General features: G+C 58.2%; 1 protein-coding gene across 1 annotated transcript; it reads left to right on the forward strand.

Moving 5' to 3' along the window:
• The first annotated feature begins 4,134 nt into the window (after nucleotides 1-4,134).
• On the forward strand, nucleotides 4,135-22,624 carry Prdm12 (PR/SET domain 12). The gene is made up of 5 exons (XM_070006595.1): nucleotides 4,135-4,357; nucleotides 6,066-6,256; nucleotides 8,430-8,585; nucleotides 20,844-20,955; nucleotides 22,197-22,624. Exons 1-5 carry the CDS (start codon nucleotides 4,135-4,137, stop codon nucleotides 22,622-22,624), a joined length of 1,110 nt encoding a protein of 369 aa, XP_069862696.1.
• The last annotated feature ends 1,587 nt before the right edge of the window (nucleotides 22,625-24,211 follow it).

Genomic DNA, 24,211 nt, shown 5'->3' on the forward strand with positions numbered 1-24,211 from the left:
CCCACATAGGAGACATTTCCTGGGCCATGGAGAAGGGAAGCAGCTAGAAAGGAGGATGCAGAGAGGGTGGGGAGCGGTGAAGAGGGGAAGACAGACAGACCACAGGCAGACAGACAGACAGACAGGCAGGCAGGCAGGCAGACAGACTGACAGACAGACAGACAGGCAGGCAGGCAGGCAGGCAGGCAGGCAGGCAGGCAGACTGACAGCCAGGCAGGCAGGCAGGCAGGCAGGCAGGCAGACAGACAGACAGACAGACAGACAGACAGGTGGGGAGCCATGGAGGAGACGTGCCCAGAAGCCACAGGGGCAAGGACCTCCCCACTCCCGCAGCAGGGTTTCGGGTGGGCTAAGGGACGTGCTGTGCGGGCGGTGCCCGGCCCGGGCGCATTCTTCCCTTTCTTTCCCGGGGCTCCGTCGATCGATCCCGGCCGCCCCGCCGCTAATATCTTTTTAATGAGTTCGCGGGGCTTAGCGCGGGCTCTGGCCTCCAGGCTGGACGGCCCGGCAGATGTTCCTGGAGGGGGAGGCGCCGGCCCCGAGGGGGGGGGCAAATCCCCGCCCCGAGGGCCGAGGGTGGGAGACTTCCCTCCGACGTTCAAAAAGGAGAGGCGCTGCCTCTCGGCCCCAAAGTGACCGTGGCTCCCTCTGCGCCCCGGGGCGCGCGCGGGGTCCGCCCAGCGCCTCGCCCTCCCCCCCGAACTCGCCCTGGGCTCCCCCGCGGAAGAAGGTGCCCGACGGGCCGCACCAGGCCGGCTCGGGTCGCCGCCCGCGGACACGGGCCCGAGCCCGACCCGCGCAGCCCGGGGTGCCCCGGTGCGTGGGTCCGCCCCACGCGGCGCGGCGACCCCCGTGGGCCGCGGCGAGGATGACCTCCGCGCGGCCGCGGCCGATGGATTCGTTCCGCCCGGGCCGGGGCCGCGGGACGGGGCGGACCGGCCGGGCCGGCGGCGGCGGGGGATAAAGATGTCCTGGCTGGAGGTGGGGAGGGCGCCGGGGAGGGGGCGATGGCTCCCGGCCGGCCCCTCGGGGAGCCGCGCCTAGAGCGGGCCCGGGGCCTATTCAAGCCGACGAGCCGCCCACAAAGGACCGATATACTGGGGGCCTCTCTATTAACGCCATGAATATGAAAGAGGCGGCCGCGCGGCGGCCGGGCCGGAGGGGGCGGCGCCCGCCACCCCCACCCCGCCGGGCGGGGCCGGGGAGGGGCCTGGGGCCGGGCACCGGCACGCTCCTCCGCGGAGGAGAGCGCAGCGCGCCCCTCGGAACGCCCCACGCGCACGCGGGCGGTGGTTCCCCGGTTCCAGGGGGCCCCGCGCCGGCCGTAGGGGCTATTGTCGGGGCGCACGGAACCCTGGAGCGCGCCGGGATCCGCAGGCCACCCCGCTCCAGCGCTGCGCTCCAAAGCTGAACCCGGGGGCCGGGATCCGCAGGCCACCCCGCTGCAGCGCTGCGCCCCAAAGCTGAACCCGGGGGCCGGGATCGGCAGGCCACCCCGCTGCAGCGCTGCGCCCCAAAGCTGAACCCGGGGGCCGGGATCCGCAGGCCACCCCGCTGCAGCGCTGAGCCCCAACTTTGTCAAGGAGGAAAGGGTCGGAGTTCTTGGCCCGGCTGCCTGAGCCTCTGACTTTCGGATCTGAAGCCGGGGGCTGCTCGCTAGGGCTGCTCGACGCACGGACCCGCACTCACTCGTGTCTGCGGTGCGGGAGGGGAGAATTGGCCGGAGATGTACGCACACACGCGTGCACACACACACACACACACACACACACACACACACACACACACACCTGGGTCCGCTGCAGGGGACAGCGAGGAACAGGACCCAAAGAGCCCTAAGGTCAAAGAAGCCTCGTCTCCACCGCACCAGGGCAAGCGGGAGCGCTGCGGGCCTTCCTGGGGTCCGGGCGCCGCGGGGCTGCGGGGGGCGCCTCCGGGAGGGGCCCAGCGAGCTCCCAGCTCTGGGCGTAGCGCTGACCTTTGTCCCTGCACCCCTGGGTCCCCCCCTCCGGGTCTCCCGCGGGGCTCACTCGCCCGAGGCCTGGGAAGGGGCGAGGCGCGGGGCCCTCACCTGCGGGCGCGGCCGGGTCCTCGCGGCGCCGCCCTCTGCCGGCGCCCGGCCCCGCCGGCCGGCTTTGTGGCCGGTGGACCCCGTCCGCTGGAGAGCCGGCCCCGGGTGGACGCGGGCGCTGTCCGCGGAAGTCCTCGTGTCCTCTCTGCTTCGGGTCCACGGAGCTGAGAGCGCGGGAAGCCGGGCTGGGGCGCGGGGGCCTGTGGCTGCGGGTGCCGGACGAGGTTGGCCCAGGCCGGGCCCTTCTTTCCTAAGAAGCACTTGGACGGGTCAGCTGTGGGAGGGCAGGTGGCTGCCCCCCAGGTGGCAGTCCCCCCCCATGGAGGAAGGCTGAGGAGTTCGTCCTAAACCATGAGCCTAAAAGCAGCCCCAGCCTTCCGCGGGCCGTCACCCCGCGGTGGCCCCCAGGGGCTGGCAGTGTCCCCATTGTGATCGCCATGTGTTTGGGCGCTGGGGGGGGGTTATTGAGGCCGAGCTTGCGGGGGGGGGGGAGGACGCAGATCCTCCTGCCTCGGCTCTCAGGACGGTTTGGGGGGGAGGGGAATCATGCGGGAACTCGGGGTACCTCGGAAAGATGGGACAGGTCTATTTGTGGGTGAGTGAGGAGCGAGCGGAGGGAAGGGTAGGTAGGAGAAGGTGGCGAAGAGGAAGCGCTGGAAGGGGAGGGGAGGGGGGAGGAAGGCTCCTCCCGGTCGCGGCTTTCCCAGGCGGGACCCGCGGCGAGAGGGGCCCCGCGCGGGGCTCGGCCCGCCTTCGCTTTGGGTCCCCCGGTTCTCACCCTAGGAGGCCCGCAGGGACCCCTCCGGAGACCCCCCCGCACTCCGCGGGAAAACGCCTGCTTTCCGAGCACCTGGCCGTGTGGATTTATGGTCAGCTCTTCCCGACTCCCAGCCAAGCCCTCGGGGTCCGGGGAGGGGGGAGGGAGACCCCGAAATCGCCATCTTTTGCGGGCGCAGCCCCGACGGCGCGGGGGCCGCGGGCAGGGCCGGGTTGCGGGGATCGGGCCCGCGTGAAGCGAACGGCCGAGGCTCGGACAGCGAGGGCCGAGCGCGCGGATCGCCGGGCCCGGAGCAGGTGCCTGGGGCGCGGAGCCCGGGGGAGAGCCTGGGACGCAGCGATCGGGGCCGAGCGGGGAGGGGGGAGGCGGCCGCCCGGGCGCGGGGGGGGGGGGGCAGACCCCCGCAGGGCGGCGAGGGCAGAGTTGGCCTGGGACAGGTGAGTGCGGCCCACGGGATGGGGGGGGGTCCTGCGCCCTCTTCCCGGCCCGGGGCAGTTCCAGAAGTCTGGGCGAGCCGGGCTGCCCCCCCCCCCCCCCCCCCCCCGCTTCAGCCCCTCCTCTCCTGGCCTGGAGCTTCCCACGGGAGAGGAGGAGGAGGAGGAGGAGGAGGAGGAGGAGGAGGAGGAGGAGGAGGAGGAGGAGGAGGAGGAGGAAGGACGAGGATTGGGAGGGAGGGAGGGAGGGAGGGAGGGAGGGAGGGAGGGAAGGAGGGGCGGAGGGGGCCGTTCTGAGCTGTCCGAGCCCCCGCCCCTCGTGCTCTCGCCTCGAAGGTTCCTCCGAGCCTGGCCGGGTACGAGTCTGTCCTCCGACGTCAGGGGGTCATTAATAACCAATTAGGAGGGTCACTGCGGCTCCTATAAAGGCGCGGAGACTCTGCCGCGGGGAGGACGGTCCTGGCTGGGCGAGCGGGCGGCGCGCGTCCCGGAGCCCCCGGCCGGCCAGCCGCTCTCCGCAGCCGCCCCCACCCCGCACCCGCGCCCGCACCCCGCGCCGCCTCCGTCCGCACCCGCGTCGCTCCAGCCCTCGGCGGCGCCGCCTCTGCCATCCCAGCGGATTTCTGTCTCTCTGCCCGCCGCCCTCCCTCCCTCCTGCCCTCCCTCCCTCCCTCCCTCCCGGGCTCTCCTTCCCGTGCGCTCCCCGCGCCTCGCCCTCCTCCTCCTCCTCCTCCGCCCGCGCACCAGCCCGCGCCCGGCTCGCGTTCCTCCCCGCGGCTCCGTCTCGGCCGCCCGCCCGCCTCCCCGTCCGTCCCCCCGCACTCCCGGCGCCGCCGAGCCCCGGGCCGCCCATGATGGGCTCCGTGCTCCCGGCCGAGGCCCTGGTGCTCAAAACCGGGCTGAAGACGCCGGGGCTGGCGCTGGCCGAGGTCATCACGTCCGACATCCTGCACAGCTTCCTGTACGGCCGCTGGCGCAACGTGCTGGGCGAGCAGCTGCTGGAGGACAAGAGCCACCACGCCAGCCCCAAGACGGCCTTCACCGCCGAGGTGCTGGCGCAGTCCTTCTCCGGAGGTGAGCGCGGGCGGGCGCCGTCGGGGCGCGGGGCCCCGTCCCTTCTTCCCTCCTCCTGACGCGCGCCGCACCCATCCATCCCTCCCATTCCCAGGCTACGGAGCGGACCTGGTGCCGAGCCGGGTACCTCAGTTTCCCCCCTCCCACCCCATGGATCTAACCATGGCCTGGCCAGCGAGGGGGTGGTGACGGGGGAGGCTCGGCGCCCGGCGCCATCCACCGCGGGGCGGGCGACCCCGCGGCCTGCAGCCGGGCGGGGCCCCGCGCTCCCCTCCCCGGCCCCCGTGCGCCCTGGCGGGCCCGGGGCGGGGTCCGCCGCGGAAAGCCTCGCTGGGCGTGTAATAGCAGTTGACTCCCAAAGAAGGGGTTTTAAATTCATTTAGTTAACTTGGGCTTGACCCGAGAAAGTTCCCACTTAAACCAAGAACTTTAAAAAAAAGGGGGGGGGAGAGGCCCGGGGAGGGGGCGAGGGGCGGGCGGGGGGGGGGGCGAGGGAGAGAGCGGGCCAGCGAGCGGGGAGAGTTTCTTTTCTTTGCGGTGTCTCAAGTTCTTATTCCTCATTCATCAACCCGCAAACAATGTCGTTCCGGGCGCGGGCGCCCCGGCGCCTCGCCCTCGCCCGCTCGGCCAGCTCGGTTCCTCTCTTAATGTACCGTGAAGATTAATTCCACTTTCATTCACGCTATGTCAACCATCTAATCCCCCCTTTTTGTAAGGGGAATTCCTCGGCCCCTTTTAAACAAGTCCCGTCCGCATTGAGCGACAATTTACTGCTACAGCATTTTTTTTTCTCCAGGGCTAATGAATTTAGAATTAGCGATTTCATTCGAATGGAGCCCAATGAATGCGATCGCTTTAACGGCGTGACAAATCGCCCGCTGGGCCCGCCACGGACACCGTTTAACCCCCTCCCCCTGCCCGCCGCTCCCCGCTCCCCGGTATTTTCCCAGGTAGCTTAGAGGGGAGAGGGGGGCAAAGCTTGTCAGACGGGGCGGCCGCCCCTGTGCGCCCGCCGGCCTCGCCGGCCGCTCCCACCCACCCCCTCCCCCGGCCCCACCCCGATCGGGGCGCCCCTGGGAGCCGAGGGCCACCGGCTCTCGGGCGTCGCCGGGGGTCACCGGACGAGCGGAGCCGGTCTTCCACGACCCCCCCCCCGTCGGTCGGTGTTTCTTGGGCATCTCTAGGTCCTCGACTCTGGAGATCGGTCCCCAGTGCCGGCCGCATCCGGCCGTCCGGGGCGCTGGGCGGCCGGCAGGGACCCGGGTGCGGCGTTCCGCCCGCGTCCCGGCGCGCGCGCGGCGAAGCGGGACGTTTGTCCTGGGTGGAGCGGGTCTCGCGAGGGGATGTTTTACGAATGGGTGGAAAGACGGACAGAACAACACCACACCCCGCAAACCCCGGGGCCGGGGGGAGGGGTTCCCAGCCGAAGGGCGCACGCCAGGCCCTGGGTTCGATTCACCGTCACGCCCAAAAAGGGCAAAACGAAAAACAGCGAGGAAGAGGGGTGGGGCGCCGCTTTCCTTCCGGGGCGCGGAGAGTCCGAGGGTGTGACCCGAAGGGGCCGGGTGCGCTCGGCCTCGCTGGAGAGCCGGCTCCATTTCAGGGGGGACGCGTCGGCGCCCCGGGCGGCGCTCGGGGTGGGCAGGGCGCGGACCCGGGCCCCGCTCCCCGCGCTCACCGCCCGGCCCGGGCCCCGCTCCCCGCGCAGAGGTGCAGAAGCTCTCCAGCCTGGTGCTGCCGGTGGAGGTGATCATCGCCCAGAGCTCCATCCCCGGCGAGGGCCTCGGCATCTTCTCCAAGACCTGGATCAAGGCGGGCACGGAGATGGGGCCTTTCACCGGCCGCATCATCGCCCCCGAGCACGTGGACATCTGCAAGAACAACAACCTCATGTGGGAGGTAAGTCCGCTGCGGGGTGCGGCCGGCCTGCTGCGGGGTGGGGTGTCCGGGGACAGGACAGCCTCCCCCGTCCACACGCCTCACAGCCTCCTTTTTGTTTTCTTTTTTGGTGCCGTCTTGGGGGTTGGGACTGGGCGCTGTCCCTAAACTTGTTTTTTTTCCCCTCAAGGCTAGCGCTCTACTACTCGAATCACAGCTCCACTTCCAGCTTGTTTTATGGTTAATTGGGAATTATAGAGTCTCATGGACTTTCTGTGACTTTCCCAGCTTTGAACTGAGATCCTCAGATCTCAGCCTCCTGGACCCAAGGCCCGCAGCTGGCAGCCGGATACTCCCCTAGGCAGGCTCTTAAGAGCTTTCCCTGACTCTTTTCCTCCCACGGCACCAGATGCAGGCTGGCCTAGGGAATAGCTCCGGCCAATGCTGAGGACCGGGATGGTTTTCAACAGCATTTCACAGATGAGGGCACTGAGACCCAGACAGGCTGGGGCTTTTGCTCAGGGACTGTATGCACAGGCAGAACGGACAATTCCATTTTGGTGTGTGTGTGTGTGTGTGTGTGTGAGTCCTGGGGCTTGAACTCAGGGCCTGGGCACCATCTCTGATCTTTTTTTCCCACAAGGCTAGCACTCTATCACTTAAGCTACAGTTCACTTCTAGCTTTTTTTGGTGCTTAATTGGAGATAAGAGTTTCATAGACTTTTCTGCCCCAGGTGGCTTTAAATCAGGATCCTCAGATCTTAGCCTCCTAAGTAGCTAGGATGCCAGCCATGAGCTCGGCTTGCCATTTCTATTCTTTTCCTGGCCATAGGACCTATAAGGGACGTTCCTCAAGGCTACTGCCCTGGCTTGTGGTGGGGTGCCCTGAGGTGGGCTGCCCTAGCCTGGGGGTGAGGTGTGGGTGTGTGGTTGTATGGAGGACAGCGGAAGGAGTGAGTGCTTCTTAGAAATCAATTTCCTGTTCTCAGCAGAGTGTCATCCAAAATGATGGTTGTCCCCTGAGCGCTGAGGCGGCTGGCCGGGTTTCCAGCCTGCAAGCCATGGCGTTACCTCAGCAGCCCTATGATTTGTCATCCCCATTTTATAGAAGGAAGCGAGGCTCAGAGAGGCTGCCATCCGGCAGCCATGGGGGGGGGCGGGGAGGGAGGGGAGGGCTGCTCCTAGGACAAAGCCAGCGCTGTGGGCTCTGGCCGTTCTTCCTGGGAGGCAGATGGCATAGCTCCTCTCTCATCTCCCCCACCCTTCCTGCTCCCCAAAGCTCCCTGAGGAGCCCAGTGTGAGGAGCCTGCCACTGGTCAAGGGCACTGGGGAGGAGCACAGAGGAGGGAGAAGAGGAGGAGGACTGGGGATCTTCTAACCTCATCTTCTCCCTCGTCTGGAGTCTGGGTAGTGATTATCTTTCCAGTTGTCACCAAGCCAGGAAGTTTGGGGTAAAGTTTGGCCTCTTGGTGGCTCTGAGCTAAACCTAGGTGTCCTAGGGATCCGGGCTTTCCTCTCTAGGGCCTTGTGTCCCTCTCTGAGGTCCTGGCCAGGGCTTTCTTCTGCCCTGGGAGCACCTCTGTACACACACACACACACACATACACACACACACACACACATCATCATCATCATCATCATCATCATCAGGATGCTTGCGGGAGGCTTTATTGCCCGCTCAGTAGCCCTTGAAGATCTTTTGCTTCTGAGTGTGGGAAGACCTGACAAGGGAAGCCCGTCATGGTCAGTGCTGACCCTGGGGCTGATGGCAAGCAAGCCACTGGACTCCCCAGCCTCCTGCTCCTCTGCTGAGAAGAAAGAATGGACAGCTAGGCGCCAGCCTGTCATCCTAGCTGCTCAGGAGGCTGAGAACCACAGATCAGGGGGCAAAGTCAGCCCAGGCAGGAAAGTCCGTGAGACTCTTATTTCCAATTAAGCACCAAAAAGCTGGAAGTAGAGCTGTAGCTCAATCAGTAGAGTGCCAGCCTTGAGTGAAAAGGCTCAAGGATAGCACCTAGCCCTGAGTTTAAGCCCTAGTACCAGCACACAAAAAAGAAGTATGTGTGTGTGTGTATGTGTGCATGTGCATGTGGGCATACACATTCACATGCACGTGTGTGACTGGCCTGGGCTCTAGGAACCACAAACGTGGCCTAGCCACACCTCACCTGGTCCCTGTTGCACCCACGCCCAGGTGTTCAATGAGGATGGCACCGTGCGCTACTTCATTGATGCCAGCCAGGAGGACCACCGGAGCTGGATGACCTACATCAAGTGTGCTCGGAACGAACAGGAGCAGAACCTGGAGGTGGTCCAGATCGGCACGAGCATCTTCTACAAGGCCATCGAGGTGTGTGCATGTGCTGTTGTGCAGGGACCAGCTTGGTCCCACGGGGTGGCATGCGGGCCATCTGTGTCTGGGACCCAGGAAGGACAGAGAGACATGGACTGGCCAGATGGGCCAGGCCTAGCCGCTGGCCTGAGCTCACAGGATCACACCATGACAGGAAGGATGGACTTGGAACTTTTGTGGTTTTAAATGCCCTGAACTAGATGTGAGGTCCCAGAGGTCTCTGGAGGGTGTGCTGGTCCGTGGAGCAATAGATGCAAGAACAAGGTGTGAAGTAGAAGGCAGGCTAGGGACAGCACTGGGGGAGGGAGCAGGGTGTGTGTCCCGGTGGCTTAGCTTAGCTGCGTGTCTCCCCTCATTCTGCATGTCTGCCGTGCTGACAGGATGGGCAGCTGATGACTCTAGTCTCAGCCATAGCTCATTACATGTCAGGCTTTTCCCAGATGCCTTTTCTGCATCCTTTATTTAATCGTACCGAACCCCTGATCGGGGAGGAGGGCTCTGACATGGTTTCTAGTTCAGACATGGGAGCTGGGGTCTTGCAGTGTGGCAGGCAGCGCTTGCAGGGCCTGGGGGTGAGGGGAAGACAGTGGTTCTGTGACTCTTCTCAGAGGAGCAAGGGAGGATAAGTGGGGGGATTTAGTAAGAGGCATGTGAAGTGGGGGAGGGCAGGGCAGGGCCAGGGTGGTTGGAAGGCTCTGGGGGTGGGAGAGTAGGTTTTAGGGGGAGGCTTGAGCTGGGGATGGAGTGTTAGAGCTGCTCTGGGAGCTGTGGTCGTTCACTGGTAGTTGACGTGAGTCTCCCAGGCTACAATCTCTTCGGAACTATGTCTGTCTGGCCCAGAGTGCTAGAAGCTTCTCCTGCCTGCTGTTTGGGGTGGGTGGCTGTGCCCCTCAGTGTCCTCTGGCCTTTGGCCTTCGGCTCCTTTGTGTGGAGGAAGCCCGGTGGGATGGAGCGGAGGCCTGGGTGGGCTGGCCAAGTGGTCCAGGCCCCTCAGGACAGCGATGGCTTCCATTTCTCAGGGACCCAGCCTCCAGGCACGTTTAGCATTCCTGAGGTGCCAGGCCTAGTGGCTTATGGACCTGAGCCTGGTTTTGTCCCTTATTAACCAGTGATGGTGTGGTAGGGGTGGGGGCTGGAACACAGCGCAGGGCAGGCCCTGGAGGACCAGAAAGTAGAGGCTCAGGAAGGGTGAGCTGGGCCTCCACTGGAGTCCAGAGTGCCCGCACAGCAGGGCCAAGGCCAGTGGAGGACCAAAAGTGGTCTAGGCAGGGCTGGATGTGTTGGGCTGGTGGCTTTGGCACCCACCAGTTGGGCCATGCCCTTCTAGAATGAGTTTCAGAGACCGCTGGACTCCACCTTTATCAGAACACATCCCTGGGGGGTGGGAGGTCAGCTTTCCTCAGGGTCCCACGCACGTGCGTCACCGCCTGTCTACATGCCTTTCCGGCCACAGACATGGAGGGCAGGCACATACCATGATTCCTGCGTGTGCGCACGCGCGCGCGCGCACACACACACACACACACACACACACGCCGGTACAGACCGAGACTGCTAGGAATGCCTTTGTCATTTTGGCAAGAGGATGGATTCCTGGCTGGAGCGGCTAGGGAGCCCCACTCATCAGGACATTGCAATAGATGTTTCTAAAGAAATACAGACACTGAAGACCACGGTTCAAAGCCAGCTTGGGCAGGAAAAGTTCATGAGATCTTATCTCCAATGAACCACCAGAAAACCAGAAATGGTGCTGTGGCTCAAGTGGTAGAGCACTCATCTTGAGCTGAAGAGCTGAGGGACAGCGCCCAGGCCCAGAGTTCAAGCCCCACAACCACCAAAAAAAAAAAAAAAAAAAAAGAAAAGAAAAGAAAGAAATTCAGAAAGCCAGGCACTGGTGGCTCAGGCCTGTATTTCTAGTTATTAAAGGAGGCTGAGATCTGAGGATTGTGGTTTGAAGTCAGCAGGGAGCAGGGAAATCTGTGAGACTCTTATCTCCAATCAAGCACCAAAAAGCCAGAAGTGGAGCTATGGCTCAAGTGGTAGAGCATCAGCCTTGGGTGAAAAAACTAGGGGACAGTGCCCAGGCCCTGAGTTCAAGCTCCAGGACCAACGTAAAGGGGGAAAAAAAAAAAAGAAGTTCAGAGTTAGAGGACAGAGTAGAAGAAGATTTCCAGGAAGGGATCAGTGTGACTGGTTGGGAGGTTAGTCTACATTTGCTCTAGAATGGAAGATAATAAAAGAATGGGATGTATCTATAGCGTTCACTAGTCTGTTTGACGTGTATGTGATTTTGGGAGCTACCTCAGAGGTGGCTAGCAGGCTGTCAGAGGCAGCAGAGCCTGCTGTAAAGGAGCTGTGTGACTGAGGGACAAGAATACACAGAAAAGCCCCACGTTTCTTCTCACAAGGGAAGTTGCAAGCTTTTTCCTCAGTAGCAATATGGAACCATATTGACACAATGTCAGATATGTCAGATTGCACTTAGCAGGAGGATAAATCGAGTGTGCATGTGGGTCTGGGGGGGGATGTCCACCCTATCCCCACCCCCCGCCCCAGGGCAGGCCTGGGCTCAGTGCTCAGGAGCCCTTCTGGGCTAGTCCACAGCCAGGGCCTCCCCCAGGCTGCTTGCCCACATCTTTGCAATAAATCGCCTGTTTGTTCTGCGTCTGTGTGGGGTTAGCCGAGGAGAGGGACCTTGGCCGCCATCTGTTTTCTTGATCTTTCTGCCACTCATGAGAGCTATTTATACTTCATAACAGTAACCCATCGCTTGCCAAAATATGGAAAAAGCAACTTTGCAAAAAAAACACACATGCTCAGATCTCCAAGCATAATCAAAGGTGCGGATGGCGTTTCTCAGCACCCAGGGCTGCAAGGAGCTTTATCCCAGGCTGGATATCCTGGGCTGGGTCCAAGATCCTTTCTCTCACCTAGTGGGTCTTTGTGGCATTTCTAGAAAGTTCCCAGCACATAGCCAGGGAAGAGTAATCAATTGTTGAATGGAAAAGGTTTTTTCAGCAGGTGAAAGGGGCCAAACCCATAGGGGATCTAGGGACCCAGTTCTTCCACAAAAACAAAACTCCTTGTTTCAGGAAGAAAGCATTGCCTGACATTTATTTGTTTATTTAGTATTTGTTTATTTATTTATTTTTGGTCGGTCATGGGGCCTGAATTCTGGGCCTGGGCGCTGTCCCTCAGCTCTTCAGCTCAAGGCTAGCACTCTGCCACTTGAGCCATAGCACCACTTCCGGTTTTTTCTGCTTCTGTGGTGCCGAGGAATTGAACCCAGGGCCTCATGCATGCAAGGCAAGCGCTCTACCACTGGGCCACCTTCCCAGTCCTGGTATTTATTTTGTATATATGTGCTTATTTATTTTTCTGCCAGTAGTGGAGTTTGAACTTAGGGCCTGAGTGTTCTCCCTGCGGTTTTGTTATGCTCAAGACCAGCGCTCTACCACTTTGCGCCTCACCTCTACTTTCAGCTTTTTGGTAGTTCATTGGAGATAGGAGTCTCATGGACTTTCTTGCCTGGGGCTAGCTTGGAACCACCATCCTCAGCTCTCAGCTTCCTGGGTAGCTAGGATGGCGGGCTTGAGCCATGCATGCCTGGCTCGTCTAGACTTAGAAATCTGCACAAGGAAAGGATTTAGAACTGTGTTATTACGACTTTCGGTTTTGTAATTCTAAGAAAACCTCTAGTCTTTCTCTTCCCTATTCTTTGGCAAATTATTATGCCCTGAAATGTAGGCTTTTTCTTCCTGCAATTTTCCCTTTCATTTCAGACAGCTGAGCTTTTAATTTTTTTCCCAGAGCTACATCTCTGTCTTGGCGCTGAAGGTGAGCACCATTTTTCTCTTGACTTTGTTTATCCCTTTGACCTTGCTTATCAGTGGGTGCTCTTTAATTGCTCTAATTGTTCATGATTGGCTTCATTTTAATAATGTCACACAGAACACAGCATGGCTGCCACCGTGCTAATGTCCCCTTTTTCTAAATTTATTTAATTTATTTTTGGTTTATGTGGTACCAAGGAATCAAACCCAGGGCCTCATGCATGCTAGGCAAGTATTCTTCCCTGCCTGCTAACGTCCTTTGATGGTTTTTGGTGGGACTGAGCGTTTGACCTCAGGGCCTCATGCTTGCTGAGCTGGCTTAAAAACCCTGGGCTCGGCCAGCGTCCCTCTTTTTCACCAGGTATTTTTAGGACAGGGTCTCCTTTCCTGCCCAGGAGTGGGCCTGGGCTTCAATCTCTGCTTTCAGCTTTGCCCTGCTTTCTGCTAGCTGCCATGACAGGATGACGCCATTGCATCCAGCTGTCCTCTGCAGTCTCATGGACTTTTTCTGCTTGGAGGGCTCTGAACTTAGCCCTGGCGTAGCTGGGGTGATGACAGGTGAATGGCATTGCATCCAGCCATGCATTGAGAAGGGTCCCTCCAGAACTTTTCTTTCTTTCTTGCTTTCTTTTTTTGGGGTCCAGTCGTGGGGCCTGAACTCTGGGCCTGGGCGCTGCCCCTCAGCTCTTCAGCTCAAGGCTAGCGCTCTACCACTTGAGCCACAGCGCTATTTCCGGCTTTTTGCTTATGTGGTGCTGAGGAATCAAACCCAGGGCCTCATGCATGCAAGGCAAGTGCTTTACCACTGAGACACCTTCCCAGCCCCCCTCCAGAACTTTTCTGCCTGGGTTGGCCTAGAACGTCAAATCTCCTGATCTCAGCCTGTTAGGTAGCTAGGATTACCAGCCTGAGCTAGGGGTAGCTGGCTATTGCACTAACATCCTTTCTAAAAGGTCTTAAACTGTGTGTGTGTGTGTGTGTGTGTGTGTGTGCGCGCGCGCGCATGCGTGTGTGCACATATGCATGTGTGTGCATGCTTGGGATGGAAGCTGAGGCCTGGTACAAGCCCTAGTATGTGCTCTGTCACGGAGCTGTTATGGCCAAGCATGCCCTCGGGCATGTCATTACTAACCCCACTTATTTTGACTCATTTGTTTTCTGTGGCGCTGAGAATGAAACCCAGGGCTTTGCAAATGCTAGATGAGGGCTTTGCCTGCGAGCCTCCCATCAGAGGCCTGTTATCATTTCAATGCTGATGAACCCAAGTTTGGGGAGTGTGGGAGAGGACTGAGCTGTAGCTCCAACCCAGTCCTGTCTGGCTGCGGAGCAGGAGTGCTTGACCACCATGCCCATGTGGCTGATATCTATTTGCCAGAACTCTATTAATTGGTGTGTCAGGACATCTGTGTACAATGGAAATTAATGTTCAGCCAGATGACCCAGCGATCCCTCTCGGCCAGAGCATCTGAGTCGCTCAGAGAAGGGGAGGGAGGGCATCCGAGTCTCCTGGGAGCATGTTCAATGATGGGTCATGAATTTGTATTAGGAGAACAACCCCCAAAGCTTATCACTGACAATTTATAATAGAAATATAGCCAAGCTGGGCACCAGCGACTCACTCACGCCTGTTATCCTAGCTCCTCAGGAGGCTGAGATCTAAGGCTCTTGATTTGAAGTCAGCCTGGGCAGGAAAGTCTTTTGTGACTCTTATTTTCAATTAAGCATCAAAAGAGTTGGAAGTAGAGCTGTAGTTCAAGTGGCAGAACGCCAGCCTTGAGCAAAAAAGCTCAGGGATGTTGCCCAAGCCCTGAGTTCAAGCCCCAGGACTGGCACAAAAGAAAGAAAAATGAGAAATTAGGAAAGAAAGAAAAAAAAGTTATGCAGTCATATAACTTGTCAACACAGCACCTCAGGAGCTGATGTTTGCTCCAAAGTTTTGACAAAGACATGGCTGCAGAAATGGGTTCTCTCGGCAATTGCTTTATTCATGGTGTGTCCTGAGCAGCTGTGTGAACAGCTGGCTGGTTCAAGCTGTGAGTCCCCTGTATAGAACCTGACCGGGCCCAGCCGGAGCATTAGTGGCAGCTGTGTCCCCAGGGAGCCTGTGGGGGCCAGGGCTGTCCCCTGCACTTGGGCAGGCAGCTGATGGCGCCTGGAAGCATAGGACAGTTCTAGTGTCTTGAAGAAGCTGCAGGTGCCGGGGCCTCATGGGCTTCTGACAGGAGGGTGTGGGATGCCGGCGCCTTGTGGTGTTGCATGATCGTCATTTAACCCTGGCCCTCAGTATTCCTTTTTCTCCTGAATTCAGTGGAACCCAGCAAAAGTTATATTTTGTTTCATCATTTTTGCATCTCACACCTCAGGTTTCAAAGGAAAAGTTTAGATCCCAGTTTGACGAATGCTGAGTCAAAGGACTGATCTGTGTGTAGTACCTCCGTCTTGGCAACTTTTTGCTGTATCTTGAATGAATTTCATATTGGGGAAAAATTATATGCATGTAGAAGGAATATGTGCTTTAAAAAGCAACAACAACAAACTCAGCCAGGTGCCAGTGGCTCACGCCTGTCATCCTATCTCAGGAGGCTGAGATCTGAGGATCGCAGTTCAAAGGCAGCCTGGGCAGGAAAGTTCATGAGACTCTTAGTTCCAATTAATGGGAAGTGGTGCTGTGGCTCAAAGTGGTAGAGCACTAGCCTTGAGCAAAAGAGCTCAGGGACAGAACCCATGCCCAGAGTTCAAGCCCCTTGACTGACAAAAAACAACAAACAACTCAAGGTCTCACACTCTGGCTTAGCTTTTTGGGTTTTTTTTTGGGGGGGAGTAGATCTTGAGGTTTGAACTCAGGGCCTGGGCTCTGTCCCTCAGCTCTTCAGCGCAAGGCTAGCTCTCTACTACTTGAGCTACAGCACCACTTCTGGCTTTTTGTGCTTCTTTGGTGCTGAGGAATCGAATCCACGGCCTCATGCATGCGAGGCAAGCACTCTATCACTGAGCCACCTTCCCAGACCTGGCTTAGCTTTTTTGTTCAAAGCTGGCATTCTACCACTTGAGCCACAACTCCACTTCTGGCTTTTTGCTGGTGAATTGGAGATAAAGTCTCACAGACTTTCCTGCCCAGTCTAGCTTTGAACCATGATCAGCCTCTTGAATAGCTAGGCTTACAACTGTGAGCTCCGGAGCCTGGGTCATTCAAAAAAAAGAGAAAAAGAAATCAGATGTGGGGCTGGACAAGCTAGAGGCCCTAAGCAAAATCCCCTCTACCACTCAAAAATAAATGACCAAACCCACGCAAACAAAGAAAAAAATCTCAGCCTATTAAAAATAGAAGCTAGGCCAGGCACCGGTGGCTCACACCTGACATCCCAGCTACTCAGGAGGCTGCAATCTGAGCTTCACTGTTCAAAGCCAGTCCGGGCAGGAAAGCCCATGAGATGCTAATCTCCAATGAGCCCACAGAAAACCAGAAGTGGCACCGTGGCTCAAGTGGTAGAGCACTTGCCTTGAGCCGAAGAGCTGAGGGACAGCGCCCAGGCTGAGTTCAAGCCCCAACCAACAAAAACAAAACAAAACAACTGAAAATAGAAGCCCCTCTGTGGCACCCCGTTTCTCTACACAAACCTTAAGTCAGCACTTTTTTCTAGTTTCGAAGTGAGAAATGTTTCTGGGGAAAGATGCTTGCAGAGCCCGCGGCAGCCGCTGGCCACCGGGACAGGGAGGGGGCCGCTTCTCCTTGTCTGCCGCATTGCCTGCTTATGCTTTCGTGCGCAGGGATTTTACTTTTTCAATTCATGAGTAAAATCAACTCCAGGCCATCACAAAATACGCTGCCTCATACAAGATTCACCCTTAGTACAATAATCTCTTAAACACATTTTAAAAAAGAGATTTGCATCTACTTTCCTTTTTTTTTTTTTTTTCCTCTTGTAGTGCTGGAGATCCAATTCTGGGCCTTGTGCATAGCAGGCAAGTTCTGGAAGTGCTTATTTTTTATAAACAATATCCTGAGTCACCATTTAGAATGAGTATTCAGAGCCAGGTGCCAGTGGCTCACGCCTGTAAACCTAGCTATTCAGCTACTAGCTGAGATCTGAGGATTGCTGTTTGAAGCCAGCCCAGGCAGGAAAGTCTGTGGGACTCTTATCCAAATTAACCTCCAAAAGGCCAGAAGTGGAGTGGTGACTCAAGGGGTAGAATGCCAGCCTATGTGAAACAGCTATGGGACAGCGCCCAGGCCCTGACTTAAACCCCAGTACTGGCACACATGCATGTATAATGCACACACACACACACACACACACACACACACACACACACAGAGTACTCAGGGCTGTGTGATCTTCATCCATTATCTTCATTATTGTTTTATTGTAATTGTGTTTAACAGTAGTTCCTTCCTTCCTCTTTCTTTTTTTTTTTTTTTTTTTTGGTCCGGTCGTGGGCCTGAACTCTGGGCCTGGGCGCTGTCCCTCAGCTCTTCAGCTCAAGGCTAGCGCTCTACCACTTGAGCCACAGCCCCACTTCCGGCTTTTTTCTTTTTGCTTACGTGGTGCTGAGGAATCGAACTCAGGGCCTCAGGCATGCAAGGCAAGTGCTCTACCACTGAGCCACCTTCCCAGCCCTCCTTCCTCTTTCTTTTCTTTCTTTCTCTCCCCTTCCCTCCCTTTTCTTTCATCTTTTTTCTTCTTTCCTTCCTTCCTCTCATTCTCTCTTTCCATCTCTCTCCTTTTTCTTTCTCTCTCCCTCCTCTCATCCCTCTCTCCCTTCCCTTCTCCTTCCTTCCTTCCTTCCTCCCTCCCTCCCTCCCTCCCTCCCTCCCTCCCTCCCTCCCTCCCTCCCTCCCTCCCTCCCTCCTTCCTTCCTTCCTTCCTTCCTTCCTTCCTTCCTTCCTCTGAAACTTGAACTCAGGGCCTTGTACTCTTGCTCAGCTTCTTGCTCAGGGCTAGTGCTCTATTTCTCAGGAGTTCCTGTCTCTAAGGATTTGTCCACCCAGGCTGGGTCTGAGTGGAGATCTCAGCCTCCTGAGCAGGCCTGAGCCATTGGCACTTGACTGTTATTTTCAATTAAAATGGGAAGACCAGCGTTGCTTTAGTTTTGGTTCTCGGGTGGAGAGTGGAGATGTGAGCGAGTCACTCAGGGCTCCGTCACTGAGCTGGCTGAGCCTCACCCGCTGCGGGGCTGGAGCTCCGGGCATCTCTGCTGGGGAGAGGCAGCAGGGGCCATGGCACTGTGTGGGCTGTGTCCTTGGGGCATGCCAACTCAGACTGGGCAAAGCCTACAGTCACCTTGGGTTCTCACCAAGCAGGAGCCCCAGGCCTTCCTGCGGCTCTGTGGCACCACTGCAGGGTCTCTGCATGCCCGGATCCCCGCCAGCTGCTCTGCGAGGCTGGAGAGCCAGCTTTGCACATGTGGTACACACATGCACTCACACATGTAGCACACGCATACGGTACACACATGCAGTCACACATGTGGCACACATGCGGTACATGGGGTGCCTGTGGCCTCGATGACCCAGGAGCTACTCAAGGAGGCCAGGGCAATGAGACTGTTGTGTTTTACAGCTGAGGAAATTGAGGCACCATGAGATGAGGCCACCGGAACAAGGTCACTCATGTAGCTTGTGGGAAATGAGTGGACCCTGACCTGCTGGGCTCCAGGGCTGGGCTGAAGCTCGGCAGGGCGCTCGCCGATGCCGGGGGCTGGCTGCTCAGAAGAACCTAGCGTCCGGTGTGTCAGCAGCTGCGGGGTAGAGGGCCTCAGGGACTGTGCTCCCCAAAGCCCTCGTTAGCAGAGAAGCTTACAGAGGCAAAGCGGCAGAGACCACGTGGCTGTGGCCTGGGGTCTACCTGAACCTCTGACACTGCTCTGTGTGTGTGTGTATGCCTGTGTGTGCATGCGCGTGTTATGCACATACAAGGGCTTGAACTCCCAATTAGCATTTTTCCCCCTTTCTGCCAGTCTGAGGCTTGTACTCAGGGCCTGCGCACTCTCCCTGAGCTCCTTTTGCTCAAAGCTAGCGCTCTATCACTTGAGCCACAGCGCCACTCAGGCTTTTTCTGTGATTAATTAGAGATAAGAGTCTCATAAACTTTCCTGCCTGGGCTGGCTTTGAACTGAGATCCTCAGATCTCAGCCTTCTGCTTATCTAGGATTACAGGTGTGAGCCACCAGCACTGGGTTTTTTGTGGATTTTTTTTTTTTTTAATTTTGTCATTCATGAGGCTTGAACTCTGGGCCTGGTGCTGTCCCTCTTCAGCACAAGGCTAATGTTCTACCACTTGAGCCACAGCACCACTTCTGGTTTTCTGGTGGTTTATTGGAGTTAAGAGTCTCATGGGGGCTGGGAAGGTGGCTCAGTGGTAGAGTGCTTGCCTTGCATGTCTGAGGCCCTGGGTTCGATTCCTCAGCACCACATAAGCAAAAACAAAAAAAGCTGGAAGTGGTGCTGTGGCTCAAGTGGTAGAGCGCTAGCCTTGAGCTGAAGAGCTGAGGGACAGCGCCCAGGCCCAGAGTTCAGGCCCCACGACCAACAACAACAACAAAAAAGAGTCTCATGGCCACATGCCAGTGGCTCACACCTGTCATCCTAGCTACTCAGGAGGCTGAGATCTGAGGATCAAGGTTCAAAGCCAGCCTGGGCAGGAAAGTCTGTGAGACTCCTTTTTTTTTTTTTTTTTTTTTTCCGGTTGTGGGCTTGAACTCTGGGCCTGGGCGCTGACCCTGCTCTCTTCAGCTCAAGGTGAGCCATCTACCCCTTGAGCCACAATACCACTTCCGGTTTTCTAGTGGTTTACCAGCTCTGCCCACGGGCCTCCCACAGCAGCCAGGTCCACCAATGACAGAGGCCTCAGTGACTTGCTGGAGTCCTAGGTTATAATCTCTCTGCTTTCTCTGAGGCAATGCCTTGTTTTCCTTGGGTTCTGGGGCTCCTCTTGGGCCTGGCCTTTGCTAGAATCTCACCATGCAGTGCCTCTGGGTTTCTGTGGTGCCCTGTGGACCACGGGGGTCACGGGAAGGGGCATGGCGGCCTCAGGCTGAGTCTCAAGAGAAGGACAGTCCTGAAGGCCCCACACCGTCTAGCCCTCTGCTCCCCTCTCAGCGCCCCCTCCTGACAGGAGCAGAGCTTTGGGCTCTGCACAGAGGTGCTCAACCCAAGTGGCAGGGCTCTGCAGGCCGGTGCCAGTGCCTCTGTTCAAATGTGGAGGTCAGGGGCTGGGAAGGTGGCTCAGTGGTAGAGCGCTTGCCTTGCATGCCTGAGGCCCTGGGTTCGATTCCTCAGCACCACATAAGCAAAATGAAAAAAGCCGGAAGTGGCGCTGTAGCTCAAGTGGTGGAGCGCTAGCCTTGAGCTGAAGAGCTGAGGGACAGCGCCCAGGCCCAGAGTTCAGGCCCCACGACCGGACCCAAAAAAAATAAATGTGGAGGTCGAGGGATCTACTCTGCTGTGGGATTGTTTGTGCTACCACTGCAAAAGATCCAGCAGATAAACAAAGCAGCTGTTGCCGGAGGGGGGGGTGCCCTTGTTTCTCACCTCAGACAGTGGCTCCCCAAGGCGGATGCTGTGACAGCAGCTCTGAGGACCAGATTTCAGGACAGTGTTGGGCTGTCTCTTCTCTCATTTGCCCTGGCTGGTTGAAGCCTGCAGGCTCTGTTGGAGGAGGTAACCAGCTTTCAACAGAGGCTTCGGGGTGTCCCGGGGTTCAGCCTTGGGAGCAGACCTTCCAGCCTCTCTAAAAGGTCACTGCAAACCTCTGGCCTATTTTCCTGCAGCAGCTTCTTTCTTTGAGGAAAAGTTTGTAGGTTTCTTGGTAACAGATGTGTGACTTGATGAAAGCAGATTTTGTTCCTGGCTGCACATCCCAGCCGTTCCTGTGTGGAGGTGTTTGTCAGTCCAAGTGTTTCTTTTTTAATATCTACCTTGTGTACGGACTCACGCAGAGCCCTGTGCCCAGTGAGGAAATGTGTGGGGTGAGGTAGACCTTAGCTACCTGGGAAAAGAGATATTTCCAGAACATTATCAGGCAGGGAAAAAGCAAACACCCTAGGATGGCTCACAGCCCACACTCCTTGGAAACATCTGGCTTGGCCCTGGGGCTCCGGGGGCTGCTGACTCTGTTTCCCCTGGTCTATAAGGAAGGAACTTTTCTAGCATTCCATCTGCTGTGATTTCTGCCTGTCCCAAGCCTTCTGTCCTGTCACCATCAGCCAGGACCTTCGGGTGGTGGCGTGAGTCCAGAGGGACAATAATGTCCTGGCTCTTTTTGTGTCACTACAGGTCCCTGGGGGCATTTCAGGGCAGAACCCAACTGTGGCCTTCTCAGGGCTGACCCATCTCCTGGCTGCCAGGGGGTGTGCCGAGACCCCTACACCCTACCACCAGCTACCACCTCCCTGACCCTCTCTCTCTCCTCCTTCTCTACAGATGATTCCTCCTGACCAGGAGCTGCTGGTGTGGTATGGAAACTCGCACAACACCTTCCTGGGTATCCCGGGGGTGCCAGGGCTGGAAGAGGAGCAGAAGAAGAACAAACATGGTAGGTATTCTCCTTGGGGCCACAATGGCCAAGAACTATGGAGTGGGAAGAGGGAGAGGAGCAGGGAACCCCCTTGGCCTCATGAGTCCACCGTTCAACCTCCAGGGGCTTCTTGCAGATGTGGGTCTACCTCCATTGAGGCTGATACTCCTGTGGCCAGCATGGCATAGGGTAGGGAGGAGAAAGAGTCCTGTTTTTTGGCCCTGATCAGCAAGTGAGGGAGATCCCAGAGGAGGCAATGGGGGAGTGGCAGGGAATGACAGCGAGACATCAAGAATCTGTATGAGCTCTAGTTCTGTGCCATCTTCAGAAGGGCTCTGTGCCTCAGTTTCCTCATCTGTAAAGGAAAGACCAAGGTGACCTCTTAAGTCCTTTTGTAGCTCTGCAGCAGGGCAGAAAAAGCCTGGTACCGTGTTCTGGGGCATTGCCCATCACAACTGGCTCAAGGCCTATGTCTGCCAAATATCGAACTAATTGGTTCTGGTGGGTATGAAATGAAAACCTCTGATGGGTATCATCCCTCTGGGGTCTCCCCAAACCCTTATGAAATTGGATTATCGTTATTTTTAGAGCAGCAGCCCGGAGCTCCTGCGCTACTTACTGTGCATGGCGGCCTTGCTGTGTGGCAAATGTTTTATATTGATTTCTCTGATCCTTCTTACAGACATATGGAGCAATGCTATTATTCCATTTCCCCCAGTGAGTAAACTGAGGTGCAGTCCCCCCGGGGTAGAGTGGGCCCTCTACATTTTGTGCGTGAGGTGCTTGCTGGTCCTAGGGCTTAAACTCAGGGCCTGGGTGTCCCTTTGTCTTTTCACTCAAGGTTGATGCTCCACCACTTTGAGCCACAGCCCCACTTGTGACACTCTGCTGGTCAAGGGGAGATCAGGGTCTCACAGACTTTCCCACCGGGGCTGGCTTTGAACCTCCATCCTCAGATCTCAGCCTCCTGAGTAGCTAGGATGGCAGGTGTGAGCCGCCAGAGCCTGCTAGACGTTGACAGCTTTCAGATGAGAAAGCTGAGGTTTCCTGGGGTCCAGGCAACCGTTCTCCCCAGGTGACCCAAGCCGGGGCCCTTGGCTGCCTGTCCCCTCGGTCCGCAGCTCCCACGCGCGTCCCGCACGGACACCCAAACGTGCGGGGGGCGCGGGGGGCCGGGCGTGGCGGGGTTCTAACGGGCGCGCTCTCTCTTTCTCCCCCCTCCCCTCCTCGCCGGCCCCGCGCCCCGCCCGCGCGCCCAGAGGACTTCCACCCCGCGGACTCGGCGGCCGGCACCGCGGGCCGCATGCGCTGCGTGATCTGCCACCGCGGCTTCAACTCCCGCAGCAACCTGCGCTCGCACATGCGCATCCACACGCTGGACAAGCCCTTCGTGTGCCGCTTCTGCAACCGCCGCTTCAGCCAGTCGTCCACGCTGCGCAACCACGTGCGCCTGCACACGGGCGAGCGCCCTTACAAGTGCCAGGTGTGCCAGAGCGCCTACTCGCAGCTGGCCGGCCTGCGCGCCCACCAGAAGAGCGCGCGCCACCGGCCGCCCAGCGCCGCGCTGCAGGCGCACTCGCCCGCGCTGCCCGCGCCGCACGCGCATGCGCCCGCGCTCGCCGCCGCCGCCGCCGCCGCCGCCGCCGCCGCGGCCGCCGCGCACCACCTGCCCGCCATGGTGCTGTGAGCGCCGCGCCCGCGCCTCCGCCCGCGCGCGCGCACGCCGGGCGCCCCCTCCCTCTGCGGGCTTGAGCTCCCGGCTGCAGCCCCGTCGCGCCGCTGGGGCGCCTCCGGAAATGACCCCCCTCCCCGGCACGCGCTCTGCCCCATCTCGCAGGTGGGGGACCACCGAGGGGCTACATCCCTGTTCCAAGCCGCCCAGCTGGAGGGGTCCCCGCGCACCGTGCACGGCGGCCCTGCGGGTCCGTCCCGTGTGGCGGCGGGAGCGGGGGTGGGGGGACCGGGGACCCTGACTCCCCGAATGGAGGGGGGGAGGCCGCCCCGGGCATGGGTCCCCGATGGCTGGGGGGGCCCGCGATCCTGGCCCTGCCTGGACCTTCTTTGCCCCCCCCCATGACGAGCGTGCCAGGCAGCGGGAGGGCGAAGGCGCGATGGAAAGGCACCGAGAGGCCCAGGCCAGCGCCCTGCCCCTCTTGGAGCCCCAGTGTCCGTCTGTTGGGCCGGTGCCCCAGCTCTTCGTCTGTGACATCGTGCCCGGGAAGGAAGAGGTACCCTCACCCCACCCAACACGCACACCCCAGCACGGAGAGGGCCGGCCTGGGGCTGCCCCGGCGGCCAGGGGGCGGCTCTGCCCCCGATCTCGGGGTCCCCCCCCACGCGCGTGGGTTCCCAGCCCCGCCGTCGGCGCCCTCTGGCGTCGCCTTCACACCTTGCCGTCCGTGACCAGAATCCTCGTGGGGACGTTTTGTAAAATAAAGAAACTATAATAATATTAATGAAAAAAAATATAAAATGTATAGAGTTTTCAAGAAAAGTGTGTTCTACTTCCAGAAAATGGTCACTTTAAACCTTGTAAATATTTATCTGAAATGATATTTACAAAACTGTGATATATATTATTTGATTGTATAACATTGTAAATACATTTGTACCTCTCTTGTATTCTAAAATAAAAATTACTTGGAGCATTTATCATTTGGCAGTTGAATGAGTTGACACCGTCCTTTGTGCCCATCTTAGGGTTTGAACTCAGGGCCTGGGGGGGAGGGCAGGGGAGGTGGGCACTGTCACGGAGCTTCTGTGCACAAGTTTAGAGTACACTGCCACTTGAGCCACAGCTTCACTTCCAGATTTTTAGTGGTTAATTGGAAATAAGAGCCTCATGGACTTTATTGCCCTGGCTGGCTTCAAACTGTGATCCTCAGATTTCAGCCTCCTGAACAGTTACAGGCATGAGCCACCTGTGCTTGGCTGAGTTTACACCTTTGTCCACACCAGAAAGAAATACAGAGTTCCCAGGAGCTGGAAAGTACGGCTGTGCTATCCCAGGCTGAAATACTTCCCGGAATAAAGAAAAGTCCGTGTCACCGGGGTGAGAGCCCAGGCCACAACATATGCTAATACACGCAAATGGTGGAAGCAGCTAGGCAGGTTTCTCCCAGTGTCCAGTGACTCGGAGATGGGTGTCCTTGCTTTGCTACTTCCCAAAGTTTTTACTTACGAATTCTTGTTTCCAGAGCCAACTTGGAGGGGATGGCAGCAGCTGGTGGGGATGGGTGAAGATGGTGCTCTTCTCCAGTTTCCAGGTGTTCTG

Source organism: Dipodomys merriami, unplaced genomic scaffold, assembly GCF_024711535.1.
Source record: "Dipodomys merriami isolate MVZ:Mamm:240054 unplaced genomic scaffold, mDipMer1.0.p SCAF_11, whole genome shotgun sequence".
In the NCBI taxonomy this organism is placed as follows: Eukaryota; Metazoa; Chordata; class Mammalia; order Rodentia; family Heteromyidae; genus Dipodomys; species Dipodomys merriami.

Coding starts and splice junctions, on each gene's coding strand:
- Prdm12 (XM_070006595.1), top strand. CDS start 4,135: ATGATGGGCTCCGTGCTCCCGGCCGAGGCCCTGGTGCTCAAAACCGGG. Junction 4,358..6,065: donor GGCGCAGTCCTTCTCCGGAG/GTGAGCGCGGGC, acceptor CTCCCCGCGCAG/AGGTGCAGAAGCTCTCCAGC. Junction 6,257..8,429: donor ACAACAACCTCATGTGGGAG/GTAAGTCCGCTG, acceptor ACCCACGCCCAG/GTGTTCAATGAGGATGGCAC.